Genomic DNA, 26,330 nt, shown 5'->3' with positions numbered 1-26,330 from the left:
GCCACCACACTAGCCCCTACTGGAGGGCCTCCCAGGGCTTGCTGTTGCCCCCTGGTGGATCAGAACTGGTGGCTCCCTATAGAGGCTGCCTAGTAGGGGTCCATGGGCTACCAGGACTGTTTCCATGCCAACACCCAAGCTCAGCTCTCCAGGATAGATCTCAGGGCCCCACTGTCTATTCTGAGGTGAGACCACACAGCCTAGCTCATGCTAGCCTCATGCACAGATCGCAGAGCCAGTCAGGGATGGATCACAAAAGGCCATGACTAGTGGGAAGAGCCCAGAGGCCAGGAGCAGGCGGTAGTCTTCATGGGAGAGAAACTCCGAGCTCCATCTCCCTGGGCCTCTCAGCAGTGGACTACCAAGACCAGGAACAACACAGGACAGGCCAGCACGCAGGGGGTTGGTATTTCATTGACAACAGTCTCACTGTGCCCACCAGCACAACACTCTGTCCTCTCCTTGCACTGGGCCACGTCCCCATGACCCATGACTGTGACCCGGAGCATCGCGAAGCCTCAGAGGACAGCCACCAGTGCCAACTGTGGTCCAGGGTGGTGCTGCTCTTAGCTCCTGCCCAGCCTTGGTGGCTCAGGGACGAGACGCTGGGGAATGGAACAGGCTTATCAGACACGGTGCTAGCGACGGCAGGCTCATGGGTCACATCACGGCCTCCATATGCAAGATCTTCAGGGCCTCAGAGATCTGGGCACTGGTGTCCATCTGGCCATACATGCCCACCAGGAAGGCGCGGTGCAGCAGCACGGCAGCGTGCTCTGTGGAAGAAGCGTGGTCAGGACGTGATCAGGCAGCGCCAGGCCGCACTTCCCAGAGCAGCAGACAGGTGCTGGCTGGGCAACTCACCTTGACAGAGGAGGGTATACTCGGGCAGATTCCTGAGGGCTGTTTGCACCACCTCGAGGTCCCGGCTGCCCAGGCAATACATAAAGGTGGGCAGGAAGTCGGCAGCAATGCTGCAAGAGACACATTCAAGTGGGCACAACTCTGGGCCAAAGGTGTCCAGAAGATCCTAGCCAGGCCCCAGGGTACACAGGCCCCACTGACCTCCCAGTGCCCAGCCCAGCCCAGCCCCCGGCCGTGCCCCAGGCCTGGCTTTGCTGTCGGGCGGCACTGCCTCACCTGGGGTTGTTCTGGATGGCGCGCAGAGCCAGGCTGAAGGCCAGGTTGCGGCAGGACTCCTCGGCAGAGCTCATCAGCCGCTGCAAGTTGGTCTGCTCGGGTGGGGAGGGGGTCACAGTTGACCACAGGCACTACGAGGTCGGAGGGCTGGTCCGCCTGGCCTCGTGCTGCCCGCGCACACGGCCCAGCGGCCCCGAGGCCATCCCCAGAGCCCCGCCTGCGCCCACAGCCCTGCTCACCGAGAAGAAATTCAGGACCTCGGGCCTCCGCCGGGACATCTCATCTATGTCGCTCAGAGCCTCTAGCAGATCTGAGGGGCAGAGGGGCAGGCTGGGGGCCAGGGACCTCCTGCCCACTCTGAACAACCCAGAGGCAGGCAAGAACATGTCCCCAGGCACCCAGTCCCCCAGAAGCTCCCTAAGGTACACCCAGGATCTGAGCAGCTCCAGGGACTGTTAGAGCCACACGGGGCAGTCGCCCTCCCTTATACTACCCCACCTGTGGCTGAGCAGCCCTCTGGCCCACCTTCGATGACCACACTGTCCTTCCAGCCATGCCTGCCAGGTCTTCCCTAGATACCCTGAAGCTTTTGGAGGCCACCCAAGCAAACAGCCCCCACTGCTGCCCCACTCACCCTCAACAGCCTGGCCCCGGGACAGCCTCTTCATGTGCGGGGCCACGTCGGCCACGGTCAGCGGGGTACAAAGGGAGACGCTGACAAGTGGCAGTGAACCAGCCGAGTGCTCGTCTGCAAGAGGCAGTCAGGGGTGGGGGACGGCTACGCCTGAGGGCCTGGCCAGCCCCATGGGCCCTGTGGGAACCAGATGTCCTTCCCAGGAGCACACTGGACATTGCCTGGGACCGAGCTGTGTCCAGTACAGGGCAAGCACTCAGGGCGGTGGCACCATGAAGCTGCTGGGAGCCGTCCCAGACTTCTGCTTCCTCACAGTGCCCAGAGCCAGCCAGGCCGGACAGCACATCCTCCCTCCTCTGCCCACAAGGTGCTTCAAGGCGCCTCTGCCGTAGAGGGGCTGTGTCTTTGCTCTGTCTCCACACATGGCCTGGGGGCCGTACTCACAGCAACCTGGCCAAACCCAGGACACAAACGGACTTGGTTGCCCAGCCTCAACCACCGGCCTCTGGAGATTCTAGGCTCTCTGACCTGCCCCCCAACACCTAGTGACCACATCAGCAAAAAACAGAGCCCCAAACGTGGGATGTGCACCACGGTCAAGTGGGCAAGATGGAGACAGGCATGCACGGAGACCTGAGGACAGCCTTCCCGGTGGTGACATCTGAGATGGTGCAGTGGGACCCCAACACTCCCGAGAGGCTTCGTCAGCCTGGGCATGATGTTAGGGATGGTCAGGGCTGCCAGGATCTCCCCAGAGCCGCTCAGGAGCCCGGCTGCCCCCACTCACCCTCGCCTTCATCGTCCAGGCCTTGGTCAGCTCTGCCATCCCGGCTGGGCAGGCTGAGCCCTGCCAGGAGAGACTTTAGCATCGCCAGGTCACTGTTGTCGAAGGACAGGTCGCTAGGAGACAGCACAGTTTCCCTTTGAGCCTCGAGGGGCTGGTGCGGCGTGGGAGGCCCAGTGCTCGGGGCAGAGCGGGTAGGGAAGAGGAAAGGGTGGGAGGCGCAGGCGGGAGCCCGTCGAGGGTTGCAGGGACAGTGCTCAGAGTGGCCACCTACTGCCATGAGGCCAGTCTTTGTTGTCCCGCTGAGTGTCCCAGACAGCACGTACCCTTAACTGCACTGCCTGCCCTTGAACGTCCACCCTGATGTGGACGTCCTCCCCAGGCCCATGGACACTCACTGGAGGGGCTCCGCGTGCTTTTGCAGGAAGGACACGGCCGCCGGAGCGCTGCAGGCCACATACTTGTGGATAAACTGCACAAACTTGCTGATGAAGGGCGCCAGGTGGCGGGAGGACTTCCGGTAGTTCTGCAGGACGCGGAGCCGCTCAGAGCCCTTGTGCCCGGCTCCAGGAGCTTCCCCAGGCCCTCCACACGCCGCCTGGCTGAGCCCCAGGCCACAATGGCTACATGGAGCAGGCCAGGAGGACTTGCTCTTTGGGCTTGTTTGGCTTTTTGAGACAGGGCCTCATACGGCTAAGCCTAGCCTAGAACCTCTACTCCTCCTGCCTCAACCTCCCTAGTGCTGAGATCACAAGTGTGTGTCACCACACAGGTGTGTGACTGGGACATGTGACAACATGGTCACAGGCTTGAGACAGCACAAGTGACAAGTGAAAGGGCTAGGCACTAAGGGCTGTCCAGGCATAGGAGACGCTGGAGGCCTCTTGGGACAAAGCTGGTCTCTGGCCAGTGGAGAGAGAAGGCACTGGGCAGGCGGCCTGGCTTTGGCCATTGTGCCAGGCTTAGGGGGTCAGTGCTCCCATGGGAGCAGGTCAGGGTCCCACCAGCTTGCTTAGGAAAAGGCTGAGGAAGCACAGGGGACGTGAGCCAAAACGAGAGGGGGGTGGGAGGGCCGGGGATGGAAGCCAAGCCCGTCAGCACCCACCAGCAGCAGGCGGATGAAGGAGATCAGGCAGTCCCACAGCGCCCCCTGGTGCTCGCTCTGGAAGACGCGCGGCTGCAGCAGCTCCAGAATGCCCAGCACGTGCAGGAAGAAGGCCAAGTGGTTCTGCTGCCGGAACTCCTGGAAGTTCAGGTGTGTGCGGCCGTGCAGGAGGGCTGCGATCATGGGCAGGTGCCTGGAGACAGACAGAAGGGTGCCTGTGGTCACAACTCTACCCAGAGCCAGCCGTGCCCACTGGGAAAGTGGCTTCACACCCCACTTCGTACCTCAGGAGCAGGATGGGGTGGGCCACAGCCAGCTTCCGACAGGCCATGTTGGCATCGGCCACTCGGCTCTCGGAGGAGCGGGAGTCGCTGGTGTCGGCGAGCAGGGTGATAAACCGGTGGATGAATCCGTCCAGCTGGGAGGAAGGGCGGCGTGAGGGGGGAGCACGGCTATCCACACACCCAGCGGAGCCCTCCGCCAGGGAAGAACTACCAGACTCTGTCCACACCAGAAGTGGAAAGAATGGAGGGACCGCTCGGCGCAGACCAGCCGGCGATGGCGCCACGGGCAGGGGCTCACGTGACCCCCCACATAAAGCTGTGGGGGACACATGCTGACCTCCTGCCATGGTGAAGAGGGCAGGAGGAGGGCCCTGGGATGCTCTAGGGTGATGGTGATGGCTTCACAGTACATACGTGTTACGTGTCACGCATGTACAACCTCCTGCCTGTCACCCAAAGAGCTCTTTGGGGAGAAGGAGGGCAGGACAGTCCCCCACTTCCTCACAGGAGACTCTTGTTTCAAAGGCTGCCTCCCGCTCCCGACTGCCGGCTCTGCCCTCCCTCCCCCAGCTCTGGCGGCCCTCACCTTGCAGATGCTGCTGCCGGTGGCCCCTTCGCGAGGCAGCAGGACCTCGGGCACAGGCACGCGCAGCTCTGGTCGCTGCAGGTAGAGCTGCAGCAGCAGGTCTCGTGAGCGCTGGCCCAGCAAGCTGCAAGGACCAGACAGGCCAGGTCACTGGGGTGAATGTGGCTGGGGATGAGGAAGGTACTGGCCCACCGCCGGGGGACAAAGCGGCCCCAGGCACCTGTCTCCCCACTGCTGGATGCAGCCAGTCAGGTATTCGGTCACTTTCCCGACGCTCTCGTCATTGCCACGGCAGCAGCTGAGCAGCAGGGGCAGCCGGGTCTGGATGAGGGTGCAGGCCGTGCTGTCCCCATCCTGGCTGCGGGTCTCCGCCTCAGCCAAGATCAGCTCCACTAGGCTGAGCAGCTCTGGGCCCTGGACACGGAGAACCAGCTCCTCCCGCCGCTTCTGTAAGGAGGTCACCAGTCAGTCTCAGGACATGGCACCACCACCCATGGGCCAGGACACTCCCAGAGACCTGCCTGTGGGGTGCGCTGGTCCCTGCCCTGCCAGATCCGCGGGACATGGATGCAGGCCCAGAGGAAATCCAAGGAGGCTGAGGGGTCGAGCCTGGAAGGGAGGCAGGCTGGCTGAGCACAGGGACTCCCCCAGAGCCCAGGGTCAGCTTCCTGAAGGGAGGCCACCACAGCCCTTCTGAGGGACTGCTTAGCTGAGCGTGGAGGAGGAACACTGGAGGATCGGTGTTCCCTGGCTCATGCCCTCCTGTGCTGCGTGAGAGCTGCTTGCTCAACCGCATCCAAAGGACACTCAAGCACTGGAACTGCCTCACACTGGACTTGTCAAGCCCGGAGCGCGGATACGGTGGGAGTTAGCACCAGGCCACGCTCCTCCACACCCCCTCTGCCTGCCGTGCCAGTGAGCACATGCCGGATTCTCCACAGATCGAGACCTCAGCAAGGGTGAGATCTCAGCAACTGGATTACCCTGTCCCCTGGGTGGGCAGCCACAGCTGGACACTCATGCCCTGGACACACTGGGGACTCGCTGCCAGAAGACACTGTCCTCAGGTGAGGTATGGGGACCCCAGCATGACCGCTTTGGCTGCCAGCACAGAGCGGGGACGGGCCCCAGGGCTCACAGGCGCTGTACCCAGCTGGGTCACCAGGGTACCTGCTGGCTAGGTCTCACCTCTGCTCCCGGCTTTTGCCCAGCAGGACGCGGATACAGCGGTGCAGCGTGGACCAACTGGACTGGTGCGTGAGAAGGGCCAGGAGGTAGGGGCGGAAGGACAGCACCTGGGCACCAGCGTGACCTTTGCCCTGGGGAAGGAGGAAGTTGAGCTGTCCCCACTGGACCTAGGGAGGCCAGCTGACCACATCCTGAGGGAGGTGCACAGGAAGTGGGTGTAGGGCATTCCCTGGCGCTGCAGCACCCCTCCCCTCCACACAGGTGGCCTCGTGCAATGAGGAGAGTCCAGCTTTTACCCACTCTCCCTGGAGAGCCTGAACCCCACTGGGCAGACGCTGGGCTTGAGTGACAGCGAACAGCCCTCACCACTCCCCTTCTGCTGCCTGCAGCTCCTCGTTGTCCTGTGCGCATCCTTGGGACCCTCAGAGCACAGGGTTTGGGCATGGCCACTCCACCCCACCCTAAGCCTAGAGCCAGACTTGTAGCGTCAACCAGAGGGGCATGCAATCTAGTCTGGGGCAGGGAAGCAGGCCCAGCTGGCCGCACCTCTCCTTGGGGGCAAGGGACACAAGGGCTGAAGGGCCGGTATGGCTAACAGCCCCCGTGGGCATGCCCGGTCCATCACCTTCCTCCGTGAGAAGAGCAGCCGGCGCTGCAGGTCAGGGCAGCTGTTGACCACCTCTGGGTCCAGCGTCTCCAGCCAGTCCACCAGCAGCCCAGACGCGGGTCCCAAGCGTGTGGCCTCCACGCTGCAGGAGGGCGGGGTCAGGACAGGGCTGCGGGGCTGCCTACCAGCCAGCGCACCCCAGCCACGCTCCCAGCCCGGGCCCACCTGCCGCCCTCCGTGTCCTGCTTGCCGGGGCCGGGGCCCTCGCCCTCCTGCAGCAGCACGGAGCTCACAACCACAATGGGCCCTGAGGCTGGACTCGGGCAGGCGGTGTCCACGGTGGCCGAGAAGAGCGCAGTCAGCAGCTCCTCCAAGTGCGGGGAGCGCACCTCGATGAGGCCGCGGAGGACTGCAGGGGTCAGGGCGCCAGCTGAGTGGGGCCAGCCGAGGCTGGGCACACACAGGCTGCGCCCAAACTCCCTAGGGTGGGGACAATCTCTCCCCCTCATGAAGCCCACGGGGCACTGCGGGGAGGGGACATCACGGGACGTCTCCAGACAGGGCCCTGTGGTACCTTTGCCGATGAGCTCAGGCTCCACACTGCACTTCTCCCCCGACCTCAGCGTGGCGATGACGGCCCGCACGGTGGAGCTGACCACTTCCGGGTCCTGGTGGAAGCCGAGAGCCTCCACCAGGTGCAGGAGCCCACTACGCACTGAAGACGGGCAGGAGAGGCGGGTGATGCCACCTCAGCCTGGGCTTTTGCCCTCGCCTCTCTACCCAGCCCGGCTGGTCTCCTGCAGCAGACTGCGCTGCCTCCCACGGCTCGGCCCAGCACTCCAGCACCGCCCCTGCCCGCCCCCGACTGCCGCGCTCTCACCGTCGCTGAGCCTGCGCCTTGCTGAGTAGCGGGTGGCAAACATCTTGAGCTGGGCCTGCAGGGGCCCGTCTTCTACACCAGGGCCGTCGAGCCACTGCAGGATCTGCATGAGCACTTTGAGCAGGAGGGAGGAGAAGCCGGTGTCCTGGGGCACAGAGCGCTGTGGGAACAGCCAGACACATGCGAGCCTGCTGACCCAGGACTGCAAAGCCCTTCCTAGGGAGAGGCCTACAACCCGAACCCCACTTCCACTCAGGCCAGTGTGTCCCTTATGCACCCCAGCAGTGAGGGAACTCTGCCGGCAACTTATATTCTTCAGTCCAGGAAAGCTGACACAGGAAGGCAGACCCGGCAAGGCCAGAGCCAGACAGGGACAGTGGGAGACCTGCCTCTGCACACTCCAGGCGAACTGAGGCTTCCGACCTTGCTTTGGGGGCAGCTGGCCTACACTTAGGAACTGGGAACCCAGGCTCTCTGCGTACCTCAGATGTGCTGGGGACATGAGGCCTCTCTGGGTAGAGTTGGGAGACGCCAGGACCTCCTACACTAGAAACCTGGCGTGTTCTGGGACACTGGATTTCCCTGCATCTCTACATCCCTCCCTCCCACCAGGCCAGCTCCTCACCTGGTACTGGTACAGCTGGCGCATCAGCGGGCAAGAGAGGAAGTGGCTGCGGTGCATGGCCAGGGCCAGGGCACAGCCATGTGGGGAGCCCAACAGAGTGGCCATGGCCTGCAGAAGGCGCACCGTGATGCCCGGTACATCGGGGTTCCCCTGGCGGACTCGGGCCAGCTCCTGGCCCAGGGCCTGCTGCAGGGCGAGGGCGAGGGGCCGAGGGCTGGAGCTCTGCCACCGAGGATCGGGGCTTAGTGGGAAGATCTGCAATCACAGGACGAGGGGCAGGAGGAGCGCAGAGGCCCCTTCTCAGCCTGCCCGCAATACCAGATCTGGGATCCCCCCTGCCCCTTCTCAGCCTGCCCGCAATGCCAGATCTGGGACCCTCCCCCCATCAGGGCCCTATCTGACCTCTACTGCATGGACTTAGGGGCTGAGAGTGGAGGGCCCCCGCCTCCCCCAGAGCTTCACTGGGGACAGTGGTGCCTACAGCCTCCGTGCAGGGCCCGCGTGGGGTGCGCAGCCCTGGATGGGCACACGGGGGGGGGGTACAGGGTGGGCTCACAGGTGCGGGCACTACAGGCAGGGCCCTGGCCCCGCAGCACCAGTACCTGCAGGAACACACTGGCTAAGTCATCCTCAGGGCCAAGCACTGGGACCTGTGTCCCAGCTCGCGTCCTGCCCTGGCCTGAAGGAGGCTCAGGGCTGCTTTTTGGCTTCGGAGCCTCAGTACTATCTGCAGAGAAATGGGCATGTCACAGACTCAGAGCGCTGACTGGCTGCTGGCCCACAAGGAGGACAGACCTGAAACGGGGGCCCAACTGGCTGGGGGGGGGAAGGGGGGGCGGGCCGGTACCTCGCCGGGGCGGCAGAGAGGCCGTGAGCAGCGAGTGGAAGGTCTGGCCTCCCGAGGCGCCTCTCTCGTGCTGCACCTCCACCAGGTGGGCCATGTAATCTACAAAACGGAGGCACACTGGTAGGTGGGGCCAGTCTGACTTTCCAGAGAACGCAGGGCTGAGGGATCTCGTGCCCAGCAGTGTCCAACAGGACCTGCTGCCAGCCTTGGGGCCCTTGGGGCTTACTCTTGTCCATGATGTTCTGCTCCAGAGTCTGGGGGTCCTGGGCCACCGCCTGGTCCAGGTACTGCAGGAGCTTGCTCATACTGGACACGGGGATGCCAAAGGACTGCACGAAGAGCAGCAGCTGCTGGGGCTCCAGGTCCTGCAGGGCTATGGTGAGGCTCAGTCAGGGACCCTGGAACGCGGACCACCCCTCAGCTAGAAGGGTGGTCCTTAGATTCTGAGGGCTGGCAGCACCGTCTCAGAGCCTGGTGCTCCATCCTCCAGTAGCACACAGGCTACTGTGGCTCCGGCCAAGTGGCAGCAATGTCACCAACCCCCCCACGGCTGGCAGGTGTCTAGACTTGTACATCCTTCTCTGGGCGCACAAGCTCATCCTATCACTCACCTTTCCCCAACCCATGCCAGGGGCCAGCTAGAGCCTGAGGGCCAGGCACTGTGTGCCAGCTCCTGGGACCCTCCTCACGACAGCTTGCCTTTAGAAAGCCCACCGTCCTCTAAGGACCAAGCCTGAGGCCTCACACCCTCCCCCGAGCCCTCCACGTCCTGCCTTTTGTTCTCATTCCTGCTCTAGCCCAGCTCTGAGCCCTCAGGGCTTCCGTACAACCACAACACAGTGAGCCCCATGGGACGCGGGCCCAGCTCTCAAGCAGCCATACCGGCGTCCACAAGCCGAGGGACCTCAGAGCGGATCATGCGCAGCTTCAGCCAGTCCGGTAGCAGCAGTGCCTCCTCAGACGTGTCTACCAAGAAAGCCGTGGGCAGTGGCTTCTTCTCCGGAAACCAGATATCCAGCAGTTCATGGAACTCACCATCACCAGCTGTGGGATGGACACCAGCCAGAGGATGGCCATGTCACGTGGGAAGTCCCACCCCATGGAGGACCACAGGCCAAGCTGGGAGAACGGGAGACACCTCGGGTGCTCCTTGCACAGTGGGGAAACTGAGGCTTCAGGGACCCAAGAAAGACTCAAGTGCGGGTGCGCTGGGCACGTCACTTCATGTGACCCGCAGCATCCCATTATGGGGACAAAGAGGGCGACCTGCTCAAGGCCGTGTGTCTGGGTCTCACATGACCACTAGAGCCTGATGCAAGCTCCCTTGGACATCGGACTCCACAGAGCCCAGGGGGCCCAGCAGGCTAGGACAGCATGAGGCCAACCTTCCCGCTGTGCTTCCCAAGGTACTATAGAGACAGTGCACCACGGCAACACGTCCACCTGCGCCCTACGGGCCCGTAACTGCAGCATCCCCACACACCCCACAGCGCCTGGCCAGGGGTGCCATGCTCGTTCCTCTCACAGATGGAAATGGGCAGCTGGCTGAGGAAACATAGGGAGGACAGAAAGAGGCTGCTGGCCAGAGAGGGCTCAAGTCAGCCAGGGGCCACCAGACTCCGGACACAGCCAGCTAGTCTCCAGGCCAACCCACAGGACCATGGGGGAGGGCAGGGAATGTGACGTGGGCTCGTCTGGGCAGCTCCATGCTCGAACTTCCATACTTCAAAACCCAGCTGCACTGGCTTGAGGCTGGGGACTCTGAGAAGCAGGCCCTCATGCTCAGGAACTTCAGTTTACGTGTTCCTGCCACACAGGCCTCAGGTGCCCACAGGAGACACAGCAAGCAGGGTAAAAATGCCCACTGCAGAGCAGCAGCCCGAGCGCAGCACGGAGCCCACCCGAGCCGAGCCAGCTGCGCGGGCTCTTCCAGGCGCCTGCCCGACCCCCCCCTCCCCCGGAGCAGAGCCAAAGGTAAGGCTGGAACGGCTGCTTACTGCGGGGCGGGCCCAGTGTCAGCAGGATGACCATGGCGTGGACGATGAGGATGTGCATGGTGGCCGTCTCCCCGCTGGCCCAGCGCAGGAAGACCTGGTCTTGGGACTCCGACTGTAAGGAGATGAATGAGAAGTGCTCAGGGCGATGGGCTAAGAATGGCTGAGGAGCCTCTTCATTCCTCAGGACTCCCTCACTGCCCCATGGGTCTCCTCTCTAAGCTGGAGAGCCCTTCATCTGCGAGAGTCACTTTTGTCCCCTGCCCACTGAAGCTCTTCTTGCCTGGCTGTGTACCCCACTGCCCCTCCCACCCCCTTCCCCAGCTGAACGTGTTCTTGCCCCCTCCTTTGATGTCCTTGCCTGGTCTCAGACCCCATCTCTCCCTTGCAGACCCCTTTCAGCCCTTTACTCGGCTGAAGGCCTTCTGGCCCCCTCGTCCCGCTTGTCCAGCTGCAAACATCACCTTCACGGCGAGCTCCTTTACCCTCTCCCCCACCCAAGCAAGGCCTTCTTGCCCACCCTGCCTTACTACAGATGCCCTGGCCTGGCTATAAACCTCACCGGCCCCCTGCAGACCCTCACCCCCCCCCCCGCAACCCGCTCAGCCCCTCGGCCCCCGGCTCTTACCCAGCTGTAGACCTCCTCGCCCTCCTTGCTCTTGCGCATGCGCCGCACGTAGCGGGCGAAGACGGACAGCAGGGCCGCGAGCACGGCGTCCGCGGTGGAGCTGCAGGCGGACTTGGAGAAGAGGTGTGCCATGATGGTGGAGCGCTCCACCACAAGCCGGGCCACGTCCTGGGCGGGACAAGAGCCTTCAGAGGCTGCCAGGACTCTGCTCCCTAGTGGCCCCACCTCCCGGCCTCTCTGAACACCAGCTGCCACAATGTGGGGGGATGCAGAGCCAACGCCCGACAGAAGCTCCTCACCAGGGCCAGGTCGCTGTGGGGGCCCTGCTCCTCCACGGGCGTGTGCTGGGACAGGTAGACCAGGTAGGCACTGATGGTCTGGGGGTCCGTCTCCATGTGGATGGCCTGCGAAAGGCAGGCGCATGGCTGAGCCAGCCCCCAGGGCAGTGCTGTGGCCACCCAGCCCTCCGGGGCCCAGCCCGTCCCACCTCGTACCTGCTGCAGCGCCAGGGCAGTGGTGGTCCTGACACTGTCGAAAAGGGGCAGCCTGGGCAGGTCTCGCAACAGCCACTGGTAGCCTTGAAGCGCATCCGCCTCCCCCGTTTCCTCCTCCATGGGGGGCTCCTTCTCCTCCTTGTCCCTAAGGCTGCTCTCCGAGAGCACCAGCGACAAGCCCTGAGGGCGCATACACGGGGCTGAGCCCGCCTGCTCCAGCAGGCCACCTAACTCTCAGGGAGCCCTAAGTGTCCCCCAAGTTGCCCCTCCCCACAAAAATACAGAACCTCCCAGACAAAGGAGTCTGGCTATTCTGTTGTTACTGTCCAAAAAAAAAAAAAAAAAAAAAAAAAAGCAAAAAGCTCTTCAAAACACTTTGTTTTCTGAGTCAGGGTCATCGTGCCCCAGGTTCCTGAGTGCTGGGGTTACAAGCACGGGCCACTGCGCCTGGCTTTAGAGACTTTTGTGCGGCTGGGGACAGAAGGCAGGGCCTCTGGGCCACACCTGCCCCACCCTGCTCCCCACCTTGCCCAAGATGGCAAGTTTCATGTTACTCAATTACAACGGCTCATGTCACCACCTAGAGAAGCATCAGACAGGGCTCAGACTCTCCCAAACCAGGGGCACTGTCCTTTTTTGTGTACAAATTAGGGAGCCAGTACGGGAAGGCCAAGTGGTCACTGTAGAGGAGGAGCTAGATGGCGCGGGGTCACAGGGCGGCGCGCCCGGGCCGAGCCGGCGCTCACCTTCATGGCCAGCCCGCGGGAGGCGGCCTGCGAGGAGCCCAGGCGCCTCAGGAAGTAGTCGAGCACCTCGCACGTGGTCTGCCCGTCGGCCTTGGGGCCCAGCAACAGGCCCTGCAGGCGGCCTAGAAGCTGCCTCTGCTTCTGCTGCCTCTGTGGGTCGAGAGGGGCTCTCAGCAGACCTGGGGAGCCACTGGGGATGGCCCAGGCGGGGCGATGCAGGACAGGCACCCACCTGTCGCTTCTTGGCCTTCTGCTCCCGGCTCTCACCCTCCTCCTCCTCCTCCCCTGAGGTGGCGGCATCCGCGGCATCGTGCAGCAGAAACTCACACAAGCACTGCACGGGCAGCACATCCAGCGAGCCTTCACTGGACTGCACCAGGTCGGCCAGCCAGGGCATGGACTGTGAGGAGGCCTGGTGGGCAGCAGGGGAGGCCACGCTAAGTGCCAAGAGCCACCCCACGCCTTCCCTCTGGTGCCTGGATGCTCAGGCTTGCCCTATAAGGGCGCGCGAGCATCTCTGAGGCACCTGGGAGCTCGTGTGGGTGTGCCCTGTACATCCAGGCACTCCGTCCGTTCACAGCGAAGCTCCTCCAAGCCAGAGCCTCTGGAACGTTCTCAGTGCGCTCCAGCTCGCCACCCCCCCCCCCCCCGAGCCCTACTCTTCCCAGCTGGCGGGGCACACCTGGCGCTGGATGATGTGTAAGAGGAAGTCGGGGCTGCGGCTGCGGCACAGGAGGTGTCCTAGGCGCAGGGACTGGTTGAGGGCCTTCACCTGGTCCAGGATGTGAGGCGGCGGCCTCCGCGGGGGCCCTCTGCAGGGCAAGGAACGGGATATCAGAAGGCTACACACAGCACTTCCCAGCACAGGGAAATCGCTGCCCCATCCCAGCCCTGCTGCAGAGGGGCAGCTGAACCCCTCCCTGGGGCCGACACTGCAGCCTGAAACAGCATGCGTGGGCCTAACCAGAGAGCCATGCCAAGGATGCGGGCCCTGGCAGAGGCCGGGCCCTGCCCTGGGCTGCGTACTGGGGGTCCAGGCTGGTGAGCTGCGAGAGGAGCAGGCTGCTGCTCTCGGTGATGGTCTGCTTGGTGGAGGCAGCGGCCAGGTGCCCTTCGAAGGCCAGGATCTCCTGCTTCTCCCGTTGCGAGATCTGTAGCTCCCGGTTGATCATCTCCGTCCTGGTCTCCTCGTCCGTCAGTGTACAGGGGGGGTACGAGTAGTTACTGGGGACCAAACACGCAGGGTCTGGTACTTGCCCATGCCCAGGCACCCAGCAGTCCACGCTCAGCCAGGGAGGGACAAGCCTCGGAAGGCTGCCGCCACCACGTGCATAGCCTGAGCCACAGGGGAAGCGGTGTCCAGCAACAAAGCTGTCCGGCTGAGCCAGGCCGGCGGCTGCTCCTCCGTGAGTAGCCTTCAGCACGGAGTCAGCACTGAATACCTAGTGTCCAACTGACACGCACTCTCTGCCACAGTACATCACAACACACAAAACAGGCCTCCCCACGCCCCGGGACTGCCGGGGGCAACACCTGCCACTTCCAGAAACACAGCAGCTCTAAGCAGACCACAACGCTTCACCTCCTTTTACGTGCTCCAAAGTCTCCCAAGGGAGTCCCTTCTTGAGCCCTGTCCCTAAGGCCTCATGTCCAACCTGCTGCTCAGCCACCTGAAAGCTCATAGCTCCAACCACAGACCACACATACCCCGCCCACCACAGCCAGCCACACAAAGCTGAACTCAGTGCCACAGCCACGTCCGCATGGGGCCACAGTGACACGGCCCATCCAAATGGCCACAGTCACACATGTCGATTCCTTACAGTGCCAGAGTCACACACATCTATTCTTCACAAAACCACACCACACACACGCTTCTCCACGTCACAGCTACAGACATCTAGTCCACAATGTCACAGCCGCACGCACCTGGCCCCCATTCCATGGCCATATACAGGCCTGGTCCAAGGAATGTCATGGGCGCAGGCTGTCCCATTACAGCCACTGCCCTGTGTGGTGCCCACCCTGGGGAAGGAGGGCGCTCACGTGTCCCGGCCCGTGTGAACACCAATGTGATGCCTAACTGCCCTGTGCTGTGGTCCCCGCGCTCACCTCTGCAGGCCACTGTGGTCACGCACCTGCTGCGGCACACGTAGGCCAGCCCACCCCCACTGCGTCTTCTCTGGCTACACCCCGTACCTCATCATCCACTCTGCCGTCCTCTCCGTAGCTGGCCGCACCACGCTGGCCACCGTGTGCTGGCAAGCCCTGCCACACCCCCCGTGGGTTCCCCCAGGAAAAGAGCAGAGACCACTGCGCAACAGACCTGGGCTCCAAAACCGCACCCAGGAGGTGGGGGACCCCAGGAAGGAGGGACGCATGGCCCAGAGCCCCACTCAGTGGTGAGGGAGACCCCCCCCCCCGGTTCCCCGCTCACTTGGTCATGGCCATCTCCATGAGCATCTTCAGAGTGGGGTACTCTTCCCAGGCCGCCAGCCCTAGGACGGAGGACAGACGCTGGCCAGTGCTCCCTCTGGCCCCCGTGCCCTGGCTAGCCCACTGCGGGGCTCCTGGCCCACGTCCCCACACTCAAGTCCCCCAGAAGGCAGGTTTGCAGCAGGGCCAGGAAGGCTCACCAATATTCTCTGGGTTGAATGCGGCAACAACCAGTAACAGGGGCCAGGCCTTCCAGTAGAGCGTGGAGATGGCGAGGTTCGGGGGCTGATACCTGGACGGCAGGAGCGTTGACAGTGTCTGCAACCTGGGCCAGGCAGCGACGGCACGGCACACAGCCATGACGGCTGGCCAGCCAGGCCGCTGCTCTTGGCTGCGTATGGGGTGGAGGGCAGGGCCTCAAACCCACCCCCCGCCCCACACTGCATCTACCTTCTGGCAACACCTGACCATCCCATGTCACCAAGTCACAGACATAAACACGTGTCACCGGGAGGCCACACTGAGCTTCCTGCGAGAAACCCCACCATCCCTGGTGCTGAGCCCCAGCTTCCTAGGTCTCGGCCGGGAGCGACAGGAGGGAAGGCTAAAGTGTTCACGGATGCCACCCACCACGTCCTTTGTCCTGTGTGCTCACAGGCATCAGAGAACAGCCTTGGGTGTCCGCTCACGCCTGTCACCTTGTCTCCAGACAGGGTCTCTCTCTGTTCGTGACTGTGTGGCAGCCGCGAACTATCCAGGAGACACTCCTGTCTCTGCCTCCCTTCTTGCCATAGGGATGCTGGGATTTCAGCCTCCTACTATAGCATTCAGCCAGGTAGTCACACTTTAGTGGCAACTGCTCCACCCACAAAGCCTCATTCTCATTCTTATTTAAGTTTTTTGCTTATTTTTATTTATTTGAGAGTGACAGAGAGGAAGAGGCAGAAAGAGAGAATGGGTGTATCAGGGCCTCCAGCCACTGCAAACGAACTCCAGATGTGTGTGCCACCATGTGCCTCAGGCTAACGTGGGTCGTGGGGAATCGAGCCTCGAGCCGGGGTCCTTAGGCTTCACAGGCAAGCGCTTAACCGCTAAGCCATCTCTCCAGCCCTCATTCTCATTCTTTTTTTTTTTTTTTTTAATTTTTATTTATTTGAGAGCGACAGACACAGAGAGAAAGACAGATAGAGGGAGAGAGAGAGAATGGGCGCGCCAGGGCTTCCAGCCTCTGCAAACGAACTCCAGATGCGTGCGCCCCCTTGTGCATCTGGCTAACGTGGGACCTGGGGAACCGAGCCTCGAACCGGGGTCCTTAGGCTTCTCAGGCAAGTGCTTAACCGCTAAGCCATCTCTCCAGCCCTCATTCTCATTCTTTTTTTTTTTTTGGTTTTTCGAGGTAGGGTCTCTCTCTAGCCCAGGCTGACCTGGAATTCACTATGTAGTCTCAGGGTGGCCTCGAACTCACAGCGATCCTCCTGCCTCTGCCTCCCAAGTGCTGGGATTAAAGGCGTGTGCCACCACGCCCGGCTTCATTCTCATTCTTTACATCAGAAAACTAGAAAGCTAGGTACTGGTGGCTCAGCCTATGACCCCATTTAGTCAAGAGGTTGAGACAGGAGTATTACTGTGAGTTCAAGACCTGCCTGAGCTACAGAGAGTATTAAGCTAGCCTAGGCAATTTAGTGAAACTCTGTCTCAAAACAAAAAAAGAGTTGGAGGGCTGAAGAGATTGCTTAGCGGTTAAGGCGCTTGTCTGGGAAGCCTAAGGACCCAGGTTTGATTCCCAGTACCCACGTAAGCCAAGGGCACAAGGTGGTGTGCATGTCTGGTGTTCGTTTGCAGTGGCCGGAGGTCCTGGGACACCCATTTTCTCTCTCCTCTCTTTCTCTGTCCATCTCTTTCTCTCTAATATAAATTAAAATTTTAAAAAAGGGCTGGAGGGATAGCTTAGAAGTTAAAGTGCTTGCCTGTGAAGCCTAAGGACCCAGGTTTGATTCCCCAGTACCCATGTAAGCCAGATGCACAAGGTGGCGCATAAGTCTGGAGTTCATTTGCAGTGAGTGGCATGAGGCCCTGAAATACCCATTCTTTCTCTAATAAATCAACAATTTTTTTTTTAAAGGGCTGGAAATGTAGCTCAGTGGCAGGATGTTTGCCTATCATGCACAAGGCCCTAGGTTCAAATCTCCAGTGCTGCAAAGAATTGTGAAAACAGAGAGGAAAAGCCGGGCGTGGTGGTATACACCTTTAATCCCAGCACTCGGGAGGCAGAGGTAGGTGGATTGCTGTGAGTTCGAGGCCACCCTGAGACTACATAGTGAATTCCAGGTCAGCCTGGGCTAGAGTGAGACCCTACCTCGGAAAACCAAAAAAAAAAAAAAAAAAAAAAAAAAAAAAAAAAAAAAAGAAAAGAAAATAGAGAGGAAAAAGCCAGCCGCAGTGGTGCATGCCTTTAATCCCAACACTTGGGAGGCAGAGGTAGGAGGACCATAGTCAGTTTGAGGCTACCCTAAGACTACATGGTGATTCCAGGTCAGCCTGGGCTAGAGCAAGATCTTACTTCGAAAAAACAAAAAAAAAAAAAAAAAAAAGAAAGAAAGGAAAAACAAAGTACGAACAAAGGCACCAGAAAGGAGCCTTGCCCTGCGCTAGCAGCGGGAGAGGGGGCAGGCTGCGGGCACGGCCTTACCCTGGTGGCAGCTGGATGTTCTCTGGATGGTGGTAGGTGCACAGGTTCAAAACTGCATCTATCAGCTGGATCCGCTCCACCTTCAGCACTTCCACATCTGAAAGCCAGAGGCACTCAGCATCAGAGCCACTCCAGTCCCACATGCCTTGTCCCAGGTGGGGGGAGAGAGGGGGCCTTGCTCCAAGGCAGAGGGACAGAGATGGGGCCCTGCTCCAAATGGGGAGAGACACAGAGGGGGCCTTGCTCCAGAAGGGAGGAGAGAGAGACAGGGTCCATGTTCCAGGATGGGGGAGACCGGGGCCTTGTTGCTGGCAGCAGGACTGCCTGGAGGATAGTCCCATTTGGGTTCTGAGAAGCAGGGATGTGACAGCCATGGAGGATCAGAAGGGGCATATTCAAGATCACTCTACTACTGTCCCTTGAGAACAGAGGACACAGGCTGAGGGCCTGCCAGGGTCTACCATATGACAGTGTGTGAAGTGCAGAGCCAGGGCAAAGATGAGACAGCTGCTGAGGGCACAAGGGAAGACCTAAGGCCTCAACTCCACGTCTGCAGCCCCTCCCTCCCTCCCTCCCGGAAACAGCAACAGCCGAGCAAACAGAGGATATGAAATCCACCTGGAATCGTACATGTACACACGCACGTACACATGCACACACGCATGCTTGAGTAGGGTGATGTGGGCTGTTACCATCGGCCTGGACTGCAGCAGCTCGCTTCACCAGGTGGTCAGCAAGTTCCATGGCGTCCGCAGGGCCGAGAGGGAGCTCACGGGACAGCCCGATGACCAAAATGCGCATGAGGGTGTCCTCCAGTATGGGCACCTCCGAGCACAGGCGCAAGAAGAAGCTGTGCAGAGCGCCGTGAGTCAGAGGTGGCAGGGGAAAGGCAAATCTGCCAGGGAGCAAAGTGGCGCTGGGGCTGGCAGCCAGACTCCCCGCGCCACCCCTCCGTGGCCTGCTCCCTCTCCAATCTCGGCACCCACTGTGGGGAAGGGTCTGACGCGCAGTCTCCGACAGACAGGGAGGGACTGGGACCGCCGCTCTCTCCTGCGAGAGTGGCTCTGCACGGTCACTCATTCCCAGTGCTCTCGCGCACAAGGCTCTGACGCCCTGGGGCCTGGCGGGTGGCAGCGTGCACGTGCCCTCCTGGCAGGCCTGTGAGGTGCGGCAGTGGGGGTGCAGAGCTGGGAGCGGAGGCTCGCAAGCTGGACTGGGCAGGATGTGGGGAGGGTGAGCCAGAACACACGGACGACCAGGGGACTTGGAGGGGCACCGGGGCGAGTCCGCTGAGGAAGGGCACTGCCTGCGGCTCTGTGAAGCATGGAGGGCAGAGAGCCTGACGCATGGGGAGAGGCAGCAGCTTGGCATCCTGTGGGCACAGGGGCTGGCCGATCCTCGGGGGACAGTGACTACAGACGTCGCCGCAGGGGGACAGCAGGGCTTGCAGGTAGTCCCCAGTCCGACCCCCACCCACAGACAGTGCTCACTTGCGGTCGCTCTCCGGAGGCCAGTTGTCCCACTTGTAGTAGGTCTCCGGCTGCTCGGTGAAGAGCACCTTGTGAAGGCTGCGGGGGACAGAGCTGGCATCAGCTTGGGGCACAGCTGCAGTGACCCATGGGGGCGCCACGGACCAAAGCTGGCAAAGGCCAAGTTCTCGGGACTGTACTCCAGGATGCAGGACCACCAGCGACCAAGCAGGTGAGGAAGCAGCCTGGCGTGCTGGCAGCCCTCACACCGTCAGGACCCCACTGTTGTCCAGAGCCAGATGGCAGCCATGTCCCAAATGACGGGCTCCTGTCTGGTGACCCTACTGTTGGCCTGGAACCAGTGGATGCAGAGGTGGCACTTGCAGAGACAGAGGGCTGGGGAAGTGGCCTCAGGATGGCCTGACACTCACCAGTGCACGTAGTCCTTGGGGGCGAGTTTGCTGATGGAGGGGACAACAGTGTGAAGCCACCAGACAGCGTCACGCTGGATGGCAGCTATCTGGTTCTGAAATGTCCGCAGCACCTCGAGGTCTGGGGGTGGAGAAAGTGGGCTGTCACTCTGCAGCATGGCCTCAAATGCCACCTCCCGACCCCTGCCCTCCCCTGGGTCAGGCCCCACAGCTCAAGAGGACACCCGCAGCAGATCCTGGGCCCAGACTGTCCTCTTTGCCAGGCGGAGGACAGCTGCTTCCAGAAGGCCAACTGAGGCTGGCTCTGCCCTCCACAGCCGCCCACGGAAGAGCCAAATGCTACCAGGCCTGGCCTAAGAGCCATGGCCAAGCAAAACCTTACTCCTCTTCTCTCCTTTGTCCCAGGCGATGCCAGCCTCCTTCACCTGAGCCGTGATGCCCAGCATCATGGACACAGCCAGCACGTCTGTGATGTGAACCACAAAGCGCTCCTGCAGGCGGAGAGGGCAGCTCAATCCCACAGAGGGCCCACGTGCGTGTGCATGCATGCACACGCGCATGCACGCAAAGCATTCTTGCGGACAGACAGCATGGTGGCTCAACTCCAGAGCCTGTAACTGGGAGCTCCGTGCCACGCACAGAGACATGTGTCGACGTGTGTGCACACAAACAACGGGGAGAGGCCGGTGGGTCCCCACAAACAGTGACTGCTGTACCAGGAGAGCAGCTGGCAGGGGCAGGGCTTGGGACCTAGTAGCAGCCAGACTGACCAGGCCGCGGGAAGGAGGCTCAGGCAACAAAGTGCCTGGTCAAAGGGTGCACTCCTCCCAAGTGGACTGCCAGCCTGCCGCACGGGGACGGAGGTCCTCTCATGGCCGCCCGTCTCGTCGTTGGGCAGTAGTGTGCTGCACCTGCGCTGGCGCTGGGCAGACCGTGCTCCTCTCCCTCAGCGGGGCCCGGTCTCTGCTCAGTCACTGCTCAGCCTGCCAGCAGTGAAGCCCACACAGCCTTGGCTATTAACTCCTGCCTCTTCAGGGGACAGACGCGACATGTCCCTTGAACCTACTGTGAGACCTCAGATGAGCTGTGCTGGTCACTCAGCACAGGCACTGCACAGAGGCCTGGCACGTGGCTGTGCCCGTGAGCTGACAGACAGCCGGGCAGGGGAACCCGTCAGGCCAGGGGCGCTGGGCACCTTGAACTCCATGTCCAGGTACTGCGGCTCCTTGCGCTCCTGCATGAGCCCCAGGCAGAAGGCCTGGAAGTTGATCTCGTGCTTGGTCTGCTTGATGATCTCGCGAAGCAGGGCCCGCGAGGCCCGGAGGTAGTCATCTTTGTTCGTCAGAAGGTCCTGGAACACCATGGCCAGGAACTGGGACAGAGAAAGTCAAGGAGCGCTGGGGTTGGCAGCTGTGCTGGCCAAAACAGGAGCGCTCCCGGGGGCCCGCAGAAACGCGCCCAGCGCCCACCTTCGGCGCCAGCTCGGAGCTGTGCTGCAGCACGGTGTGCAGCACCTGCATGTTGTTGGGGTTCCGGGCGTTCGAGAGCTCGTTGAAAATCACGAACTTGATGGTGGTGCCCAGGTTGTCCTTGTGCGCGTTCAGCAGCTCCCTGGGTGCGGATCAGGCATGTGGAGATGGGCACAGGCCACCCTGCTGCCCACCACGTGCCTCACAGCCCACGGCCCCGGGCAGCCGCACACCTGACACAGAGCATGTAGTGGTGGAGGAGGACCTTGGGCTTCAGGCGGATCTTGATCAGGTGGGAGATGACATCCATGTCCTCCGGGCCGTGTGAGCTGCAGTTCATGCACACGGACATCAGCAGGTCTTGGGCCGGCCGAGTCAGCTGTCCAGAGAGAACATCAGGGGCATAACCACAGCTGGCAGGAAGGCATCCCCACTTGAGCTCTGCCCTGCGCGTGACCCGTGTGCCAGCTACCACCACCGCACACCTTGGGGTTCTGCAGCCACAGCTCCAGCCGCTGCACGGCCAACAGCCGCACCTCCTTGTAGCCGCAGGTGGCGGAGAGCAGCCGCAGCAGGTTCCTGGACACGTTGTCGATGGGCTGCCGCCGGTTCAGCTGGTCACGCAGCATGTCCAGGACATACTCCTCCACGCTCTCTGTGAGGTCCTCGTACCTAGGCCAGAGGGGGGAAGGAGGCCAGGAAGGATACTGCCCCAGGCACCCTCCTGCCCACCTCCCAAGAGTGGGGCTGCCGGTCCACCTACCTGGGCATGAGCTGGCCCTCCTGCTCCGGGCTCAGCTTCTCCTCAGCAATCAGCAGCTCCGTCTGGCTGTCCTCTTCCTCCGTAAGCGAGGGGTGGGGGCTGCTGCCTGCCGAGACCACGTGAACTCCTGAGTGCCCTCCACAGGGCTGTGGACGGCAGGACCCTCACCCCCACTACACCCCAGCCACACCTCTCACCTGCTCCGAGCTCACCCCCACTGCGCACGCCCTCCCCCTGCAGCAGCACGCTCTTGGGGGGCATCCTCGTGTTGAAGGCCGTCTGGATGTTGTCCACAAAAGCCCTGCAGTGTGGGCTGTCCACCCAGACCCGCTCCCCCAGCGAGTCCTCGATGTAGACCTGCAACGACCACATGCTTGGTTGCCCAGCAGGCGGGCGGGCTTTTGGAGGCCCTCACCAAGTGCAGAGCAGGACACCAGGGCCCTGATCCCTTCTCTGAAGGGCTCTCCAGCAGCCCACGCCTGCTCCTCCACATCAAGCAGTGACGTAACTGAGGGAGGTCTCGGAGACGGCCTCACCTTAACAAAGATCTCGGGCCAGTTCTCGTCCTCCTCGTAGGCGGCCATGAGGAGGTTGCAGGCCAGCACGGACACCAGGCTGTTCCCCTTGGCTTTGAAGTTGATCGAGGCGTCCCGCCGCAGGAGGCTGCACAGGGCCTGTAAAGGTAGGTGCATGCCACGGGTCACCAGGGGACACCCCGTATGGCACAGAGACACAGAAGCAGGTGGAGGGAGGAACAAGGGAAAGGGACGTGGAGGCCAGGCTGCCGAGGCCCACCTCGATGACCCCCTCCGTGGCGAAGATGTTGGGCTTGATCTTGGCCAGGTACATGAGGCTCAGGTACAGCGCGCTGTCGGGCTTGGCCCGCGTCATCTTCAGCTGCTTCGCGGCCCCGCACAGCACGCCCTCGATCCTGTCGTCATTGCCCTCCAACTCGGCAGCTTCGATCTCGTCCAGCAGCACTGTGGGCAAAACTGACCGCGCCAGGGACTCGGGTTAGAGCAGGGGATGGGAGCAGAGGTCACCCTGCAGGTGTGGGAACAAGGCTGTTGTGGTTACATTCTTGTGGCTGGCAAAAAACGCCCAGCCAAAGCATTCAACGGGGGAAAGGTGCTTTTTATTTTGGCTTACAGTCTTGAGGGGAAGCTCCATGAAAGCGGGGAACAGGCTAGCATGAGCAGAGGCTGAACGTTCCCTCCACCTCACGAGGTAGTGGCAGGAGAGAACTTACACTGGCAGGCTAGGGCTAACAAACCTCAAGTGACATCCCCAGCAACACACCGCCTCCAACGAGGCGCTACCTCCAAATTGCCACCAGTTTGGGAGCAAACACTCAGAACACCTAAGTCCACAGGGGACAGCACCAAAGACAGACCATGGCATGTGTCCACGGGCAGCTCTGACTGGCATCTGGAGGCTCTGAGCTCCCAGAGACCAAAGACTCCTTACCCTCTACCCTTCCTGTTTTCCTGGTGTTGGAGAATAAACTCAGGAGCACAGGTCAGCAAATGCTCTACCACTGAGCCACGCCCCCAGCCCCTCACTGGGATTCTAGGCAGGAGCTCTACCACTGAGCCTCACCCCCAGCCCCTCACTGGGGGATTCTAGGCAGGAGCTCTACCACTGAGCCACACCCCAGCCCCTCACTGGGGGATTCTAGGCAGGAGCTCTACCACTGAGCCACACCCCAGCCCCTCACTGGGAGATTCTAGGCAGGAGCTCTACCACTGAGCCACGCCCCAGCCCCTCACTGGGGGATTCTAGGCAGGAGCTCTACCACTGAGCCATGCCCCCAGCCCCTCACTGGGGGATTCTAGGCAGGAGCTCTACCACTGAGCCACACCCCCAGCCCCTCACTGGGGGATTCTAGGCAGGAGCTCTACCACTGAGCCACGCCCCCAGCCCCTCACTGGGGGATTCTAGGCAGGAGCTCTACCACTGAGCCACTCCTGCAGCCCTTCACATAGCAGGTCCTCACTGGCAGACTCTAGGCAAGGGCCCTACTTCTTATACTCCCAGCCCACATGTTACCACCTGAGACAGGGTCTTACTAAATTGCTCAGGCTAGTGTTGAACTTTCCATCTTCCTGCCTCAGCCTCCCAAACAAGGACAGGCTGACATCAAAGGCCTGGGTACCCTTTGGGCCTTTTATATGCCAACTCGCTGCAAGAGATGGCAGGACTTTAAAGACAAAGCCTCAATAAAGTCAGCAGCTCGCTTGTTCTTTCCGACTCCTACAGAGACACCATCCTGGAAAAATACTCCAACAAGAGCAAACACACAGGCAGCAATGTCCACTGCTCAGGCACCTGTGTGCTCCACAGCTGGCAGTGACCTGATATTGGGCAGAGCTATGCCATGGGCAAATCTGGGATAAGTGATGCAAAAGGCAGGGCATGTTAAATAGATTCGACGTGAAAGGATCTGTGGACAGTGAAGCGGTGGGTGAAATGTATCTTCCCTCTAGGCCCTCGAGACTTGATGCTGGGAAACATCACGTAAACTTGCTGTCCTGGAGAGAAGCAGAGCGCACAATGCCTTCTCCAGCTTGGGCAGCAAGCGTAACCACAAGAGCTGTGTCCACCCAGTGCAGCTCCCCTGCTAGGGATTGGGAGGAGGCTATCACCAAGGAGACTCCACAGACAGGTAATGAGCCCAGAGCACTGACCCAGGGTTGGGGCACAGTTGCACCCAGTTCCTGCAAAACAAGCCCACAGGGAGCCAAGTACCCTGCCCACAGCCATGCAGCCTAGCCCCCATCCTTGCAGAAGAAGGACCTGCTGTGCCGACAGAGGCAGGCCTCTTGGATATGTCCCCAGCATACACCTGGGAGATAGATCAGGGGATGCTGTCCAAGGAAGCCCATGGCCTCACGTTACCTTCAATGGGCACCACAGACGGCTCTTTAATGGAGGGGGAAATGGCTCGCTTCTCTGCAACAGCAGCCTCAGCCAGGCGCCCCAGGGCACTCAGTGGGGGAGTAGAGGACAGCTTGGGACGTTTGGTGAGGCCAGTTAGCGCCGAGGCCCCAGACAGAGAGGCTGCAGCGTCCCGCTTGCGCTCCGAAGGCAAGCCGGAAGGGGCCGGCTTCAACAGGGTGGACGTGGTCTTTGATTCATTGGCCTGACCCTTTGAGCCCAAGGCGATGAAGTCCCCAGGGGGTGGGTGCCCTGCAGAGAAGGAACAGAGGACTTACACACTTTCATCACAGACTTGAGGTGCCAGAGCTTGACTGAACAGGAACCAGAGGAAACAAGGTCAATTAGCAAACCCCCCCCTTCCAGGCACAACTGGTGTGACAGCAGTGGTCACTGACCACAAACCTCGACACCTTAGACTTGCGAGTACCCATCTACTTTAACCCTTGAGGTTCTCCACTTCACAGACGCGGGAAGCGTCTGTCCCGTCATGTGCCTAACGTCACATAGTGAGGAAGCTCCAGGATTTCAGTATAGACCATTCAGCCCAAGGCTGGTGTCAGTCCAGGTGGCGAGTGCCCCCCAAATGCTCAGCTGGGCTGGATGACTGTGTCCTGTTCCCCCCAACCCCAGATATGACTGTGCCCTGCAGGAGCCCCAGCGCACACAAGGTGACTCTGTCTTGCAGAAACCCCCCCCCCCAGGTGATTATACCCCAGGTGGCTACACTCTGCAGGAATACCCTAAATGTCCCCAGTGTGACCATGGACTCCACGTGACCATGCCGAGCACAAACTCCAGATGGGTGACCGTGTCCTGAAGAGCTCTGCCCTACAGGAACTCCCCGGGTGACCCTATTCTTCAGGAGCAAGAAGCCCCGATGTGTCCAAGCCCTGCAGCGATCCCCGAGGTGCCCGTACGCAGGCCGGAGCCCGCAGCTCCCCGGTCCCCGGCGCAGCGCGCAGGACGCACCTGAGGGCTTGGCGGCCGCGCTCGGCCTCCGCACGGTGGTGGGCTTGGCTCGGTTCATCCTGCCCGGGGCCCTCGCGCTCCTCGCTGGCGCGGCGTCACCTGGGAGGGGGCGGCGGGAGTCACTCGCCCGCTCACTCATTCATCCCTTGCGCCGTGCAGAACTGCAGGGCCGCCCGCCGGGGACGCGGGGCAGAGCGCCCGCGCTCGCGGGGGGCGCAGAGCGGGGGTCGCCGCGGGGACAGCTGCGCACAGCGAAGACGCCCGCCGCCACCGCCTCCCCGGAAGTCGAAACGATCCAGGCAGTGCAGAGCACTGACTTCCGGGAAAGTCGGAAGGACCGTGGTTCTGGCGGAGGCCGGCCAAGAGCGTCTCCCCGCGCGTGCGCAGCGCTGCAGCGCCATCTGGCGGCGGGAGGCTGGCTGAACCTCGCTGCGCCGGACCCCGAGGGCTCCCCCTGCTGGGGGCGCGCTGTTCCACCTCTTTTAAAAAAAATTCATTCATTCATTCATTCATTCATTCATTCATTCATTCATTCATTCATTCATTCATTCATTCACTTATTTATGTTCCGCCTCTTTTAAAGAAATTTATGCATGTATGTATGTATGTATGTATGTTCTGC

The 26,330-nt window shown here is 61.4% G+C and overlaps 1 protein-coding gene across 2 annotated transcripts; it reads right to left on the bottom strand.

The window, feature by feature from the left end:
- Positions 1-394: 394 nt before the first annotated feature.
- Ints1 (integrator complex subunit 1) lies at positions 395-25,838 on the bottom strand. Of its 2 annotated transcripts, none has more exons than XM_045142903.1 (47): positions 25,709-25,838; positions 24,698-24,988; positions 22,595-22,791; positions 22,336-22,473; positions 21,997-22,156; positions 21,800-21,905; positions 21,522-21,714; positions 21,270-21,415; positions 21,037-21,178; positions 20,763-20,939; positions 19,950-20,058; positions 19,568-19,688; positions 19,158-19,235; positions 18,360-18,517; positions 17,668-17,764; positions 15,179-15,270; positions 14,980-15,040; positions 13,569-13,766; positions 13,225-13,354; positions 12,775-12,954; positions 12,543-12,692; positions 11,797-11,976; positions 11,602-11,706; positions 11,303-11,470; positions 10,678-10,789; positions 9,563-9,724; positions 8,907-9,053; positions 8,681-8,779; positions 8,436-8,560; positions 7,834-8,088; positions 7,209-7,368; positions 6,903-7,043; positions 6,554-6,737; positions 6,347-6,470; positions 5,722-5,852; positions 5,055-5,142; positions 4,754-4,980; positions 4,534-4,657; positions 3,948-4,081; positions 3,664-3,856; positions 2,957-3,084; positions 2,562-2,674; positions 1,775-1,888; positions 1,380-1,450; positions 1,141-1,232; positions 865-974; positions 395-776 (listed from the first exon to the last, which is right to left on the bottom strand). In XM_045142903.1, the coding sequence occupies exons 1-47, from the start codon at positions 25,764-25,766 to the stop codon at positions 661-663; spliced, it is 6,585 nt and encodes a 2,194-aa protein (XP_044998838.1). In that variant the 5' UTR covers positions 25,767-25,838; the 3' UTR covers positions 395-660. The 2 variants fall into 2 exon arrangements, with proteins under 2 accessions (XP_044998838.1, XP_004666400.2); XM_004666343.2 differs by having other exon boundaries at positions 21,522-21,708.
- Between the last annotated feature and the right edge of the window lie 492 nt (positions 25,839-26,330).

The sequence above is a fragment of the Jaculus jaculus genome, chromosome 2 (genome assembly GCF_020740685.1).
Source record: "Jaculus jaculus isolate mJacJac1 chromosome 2, mJacJac1.mat.Y.cur, whole genome shotgun sequence".
NCBI classification, from domain to species: Eukaryota; Metazoa; Chordata; class Mammalia; order Rodentia; family Dipodidae; genus Jaculus; species Jaculus jaculus.
The sequence above is the reverse complement of the archived record's forward strand: the minus strand, read 5'-3'. Positions and strand labels throughout refer to the sequence as shown.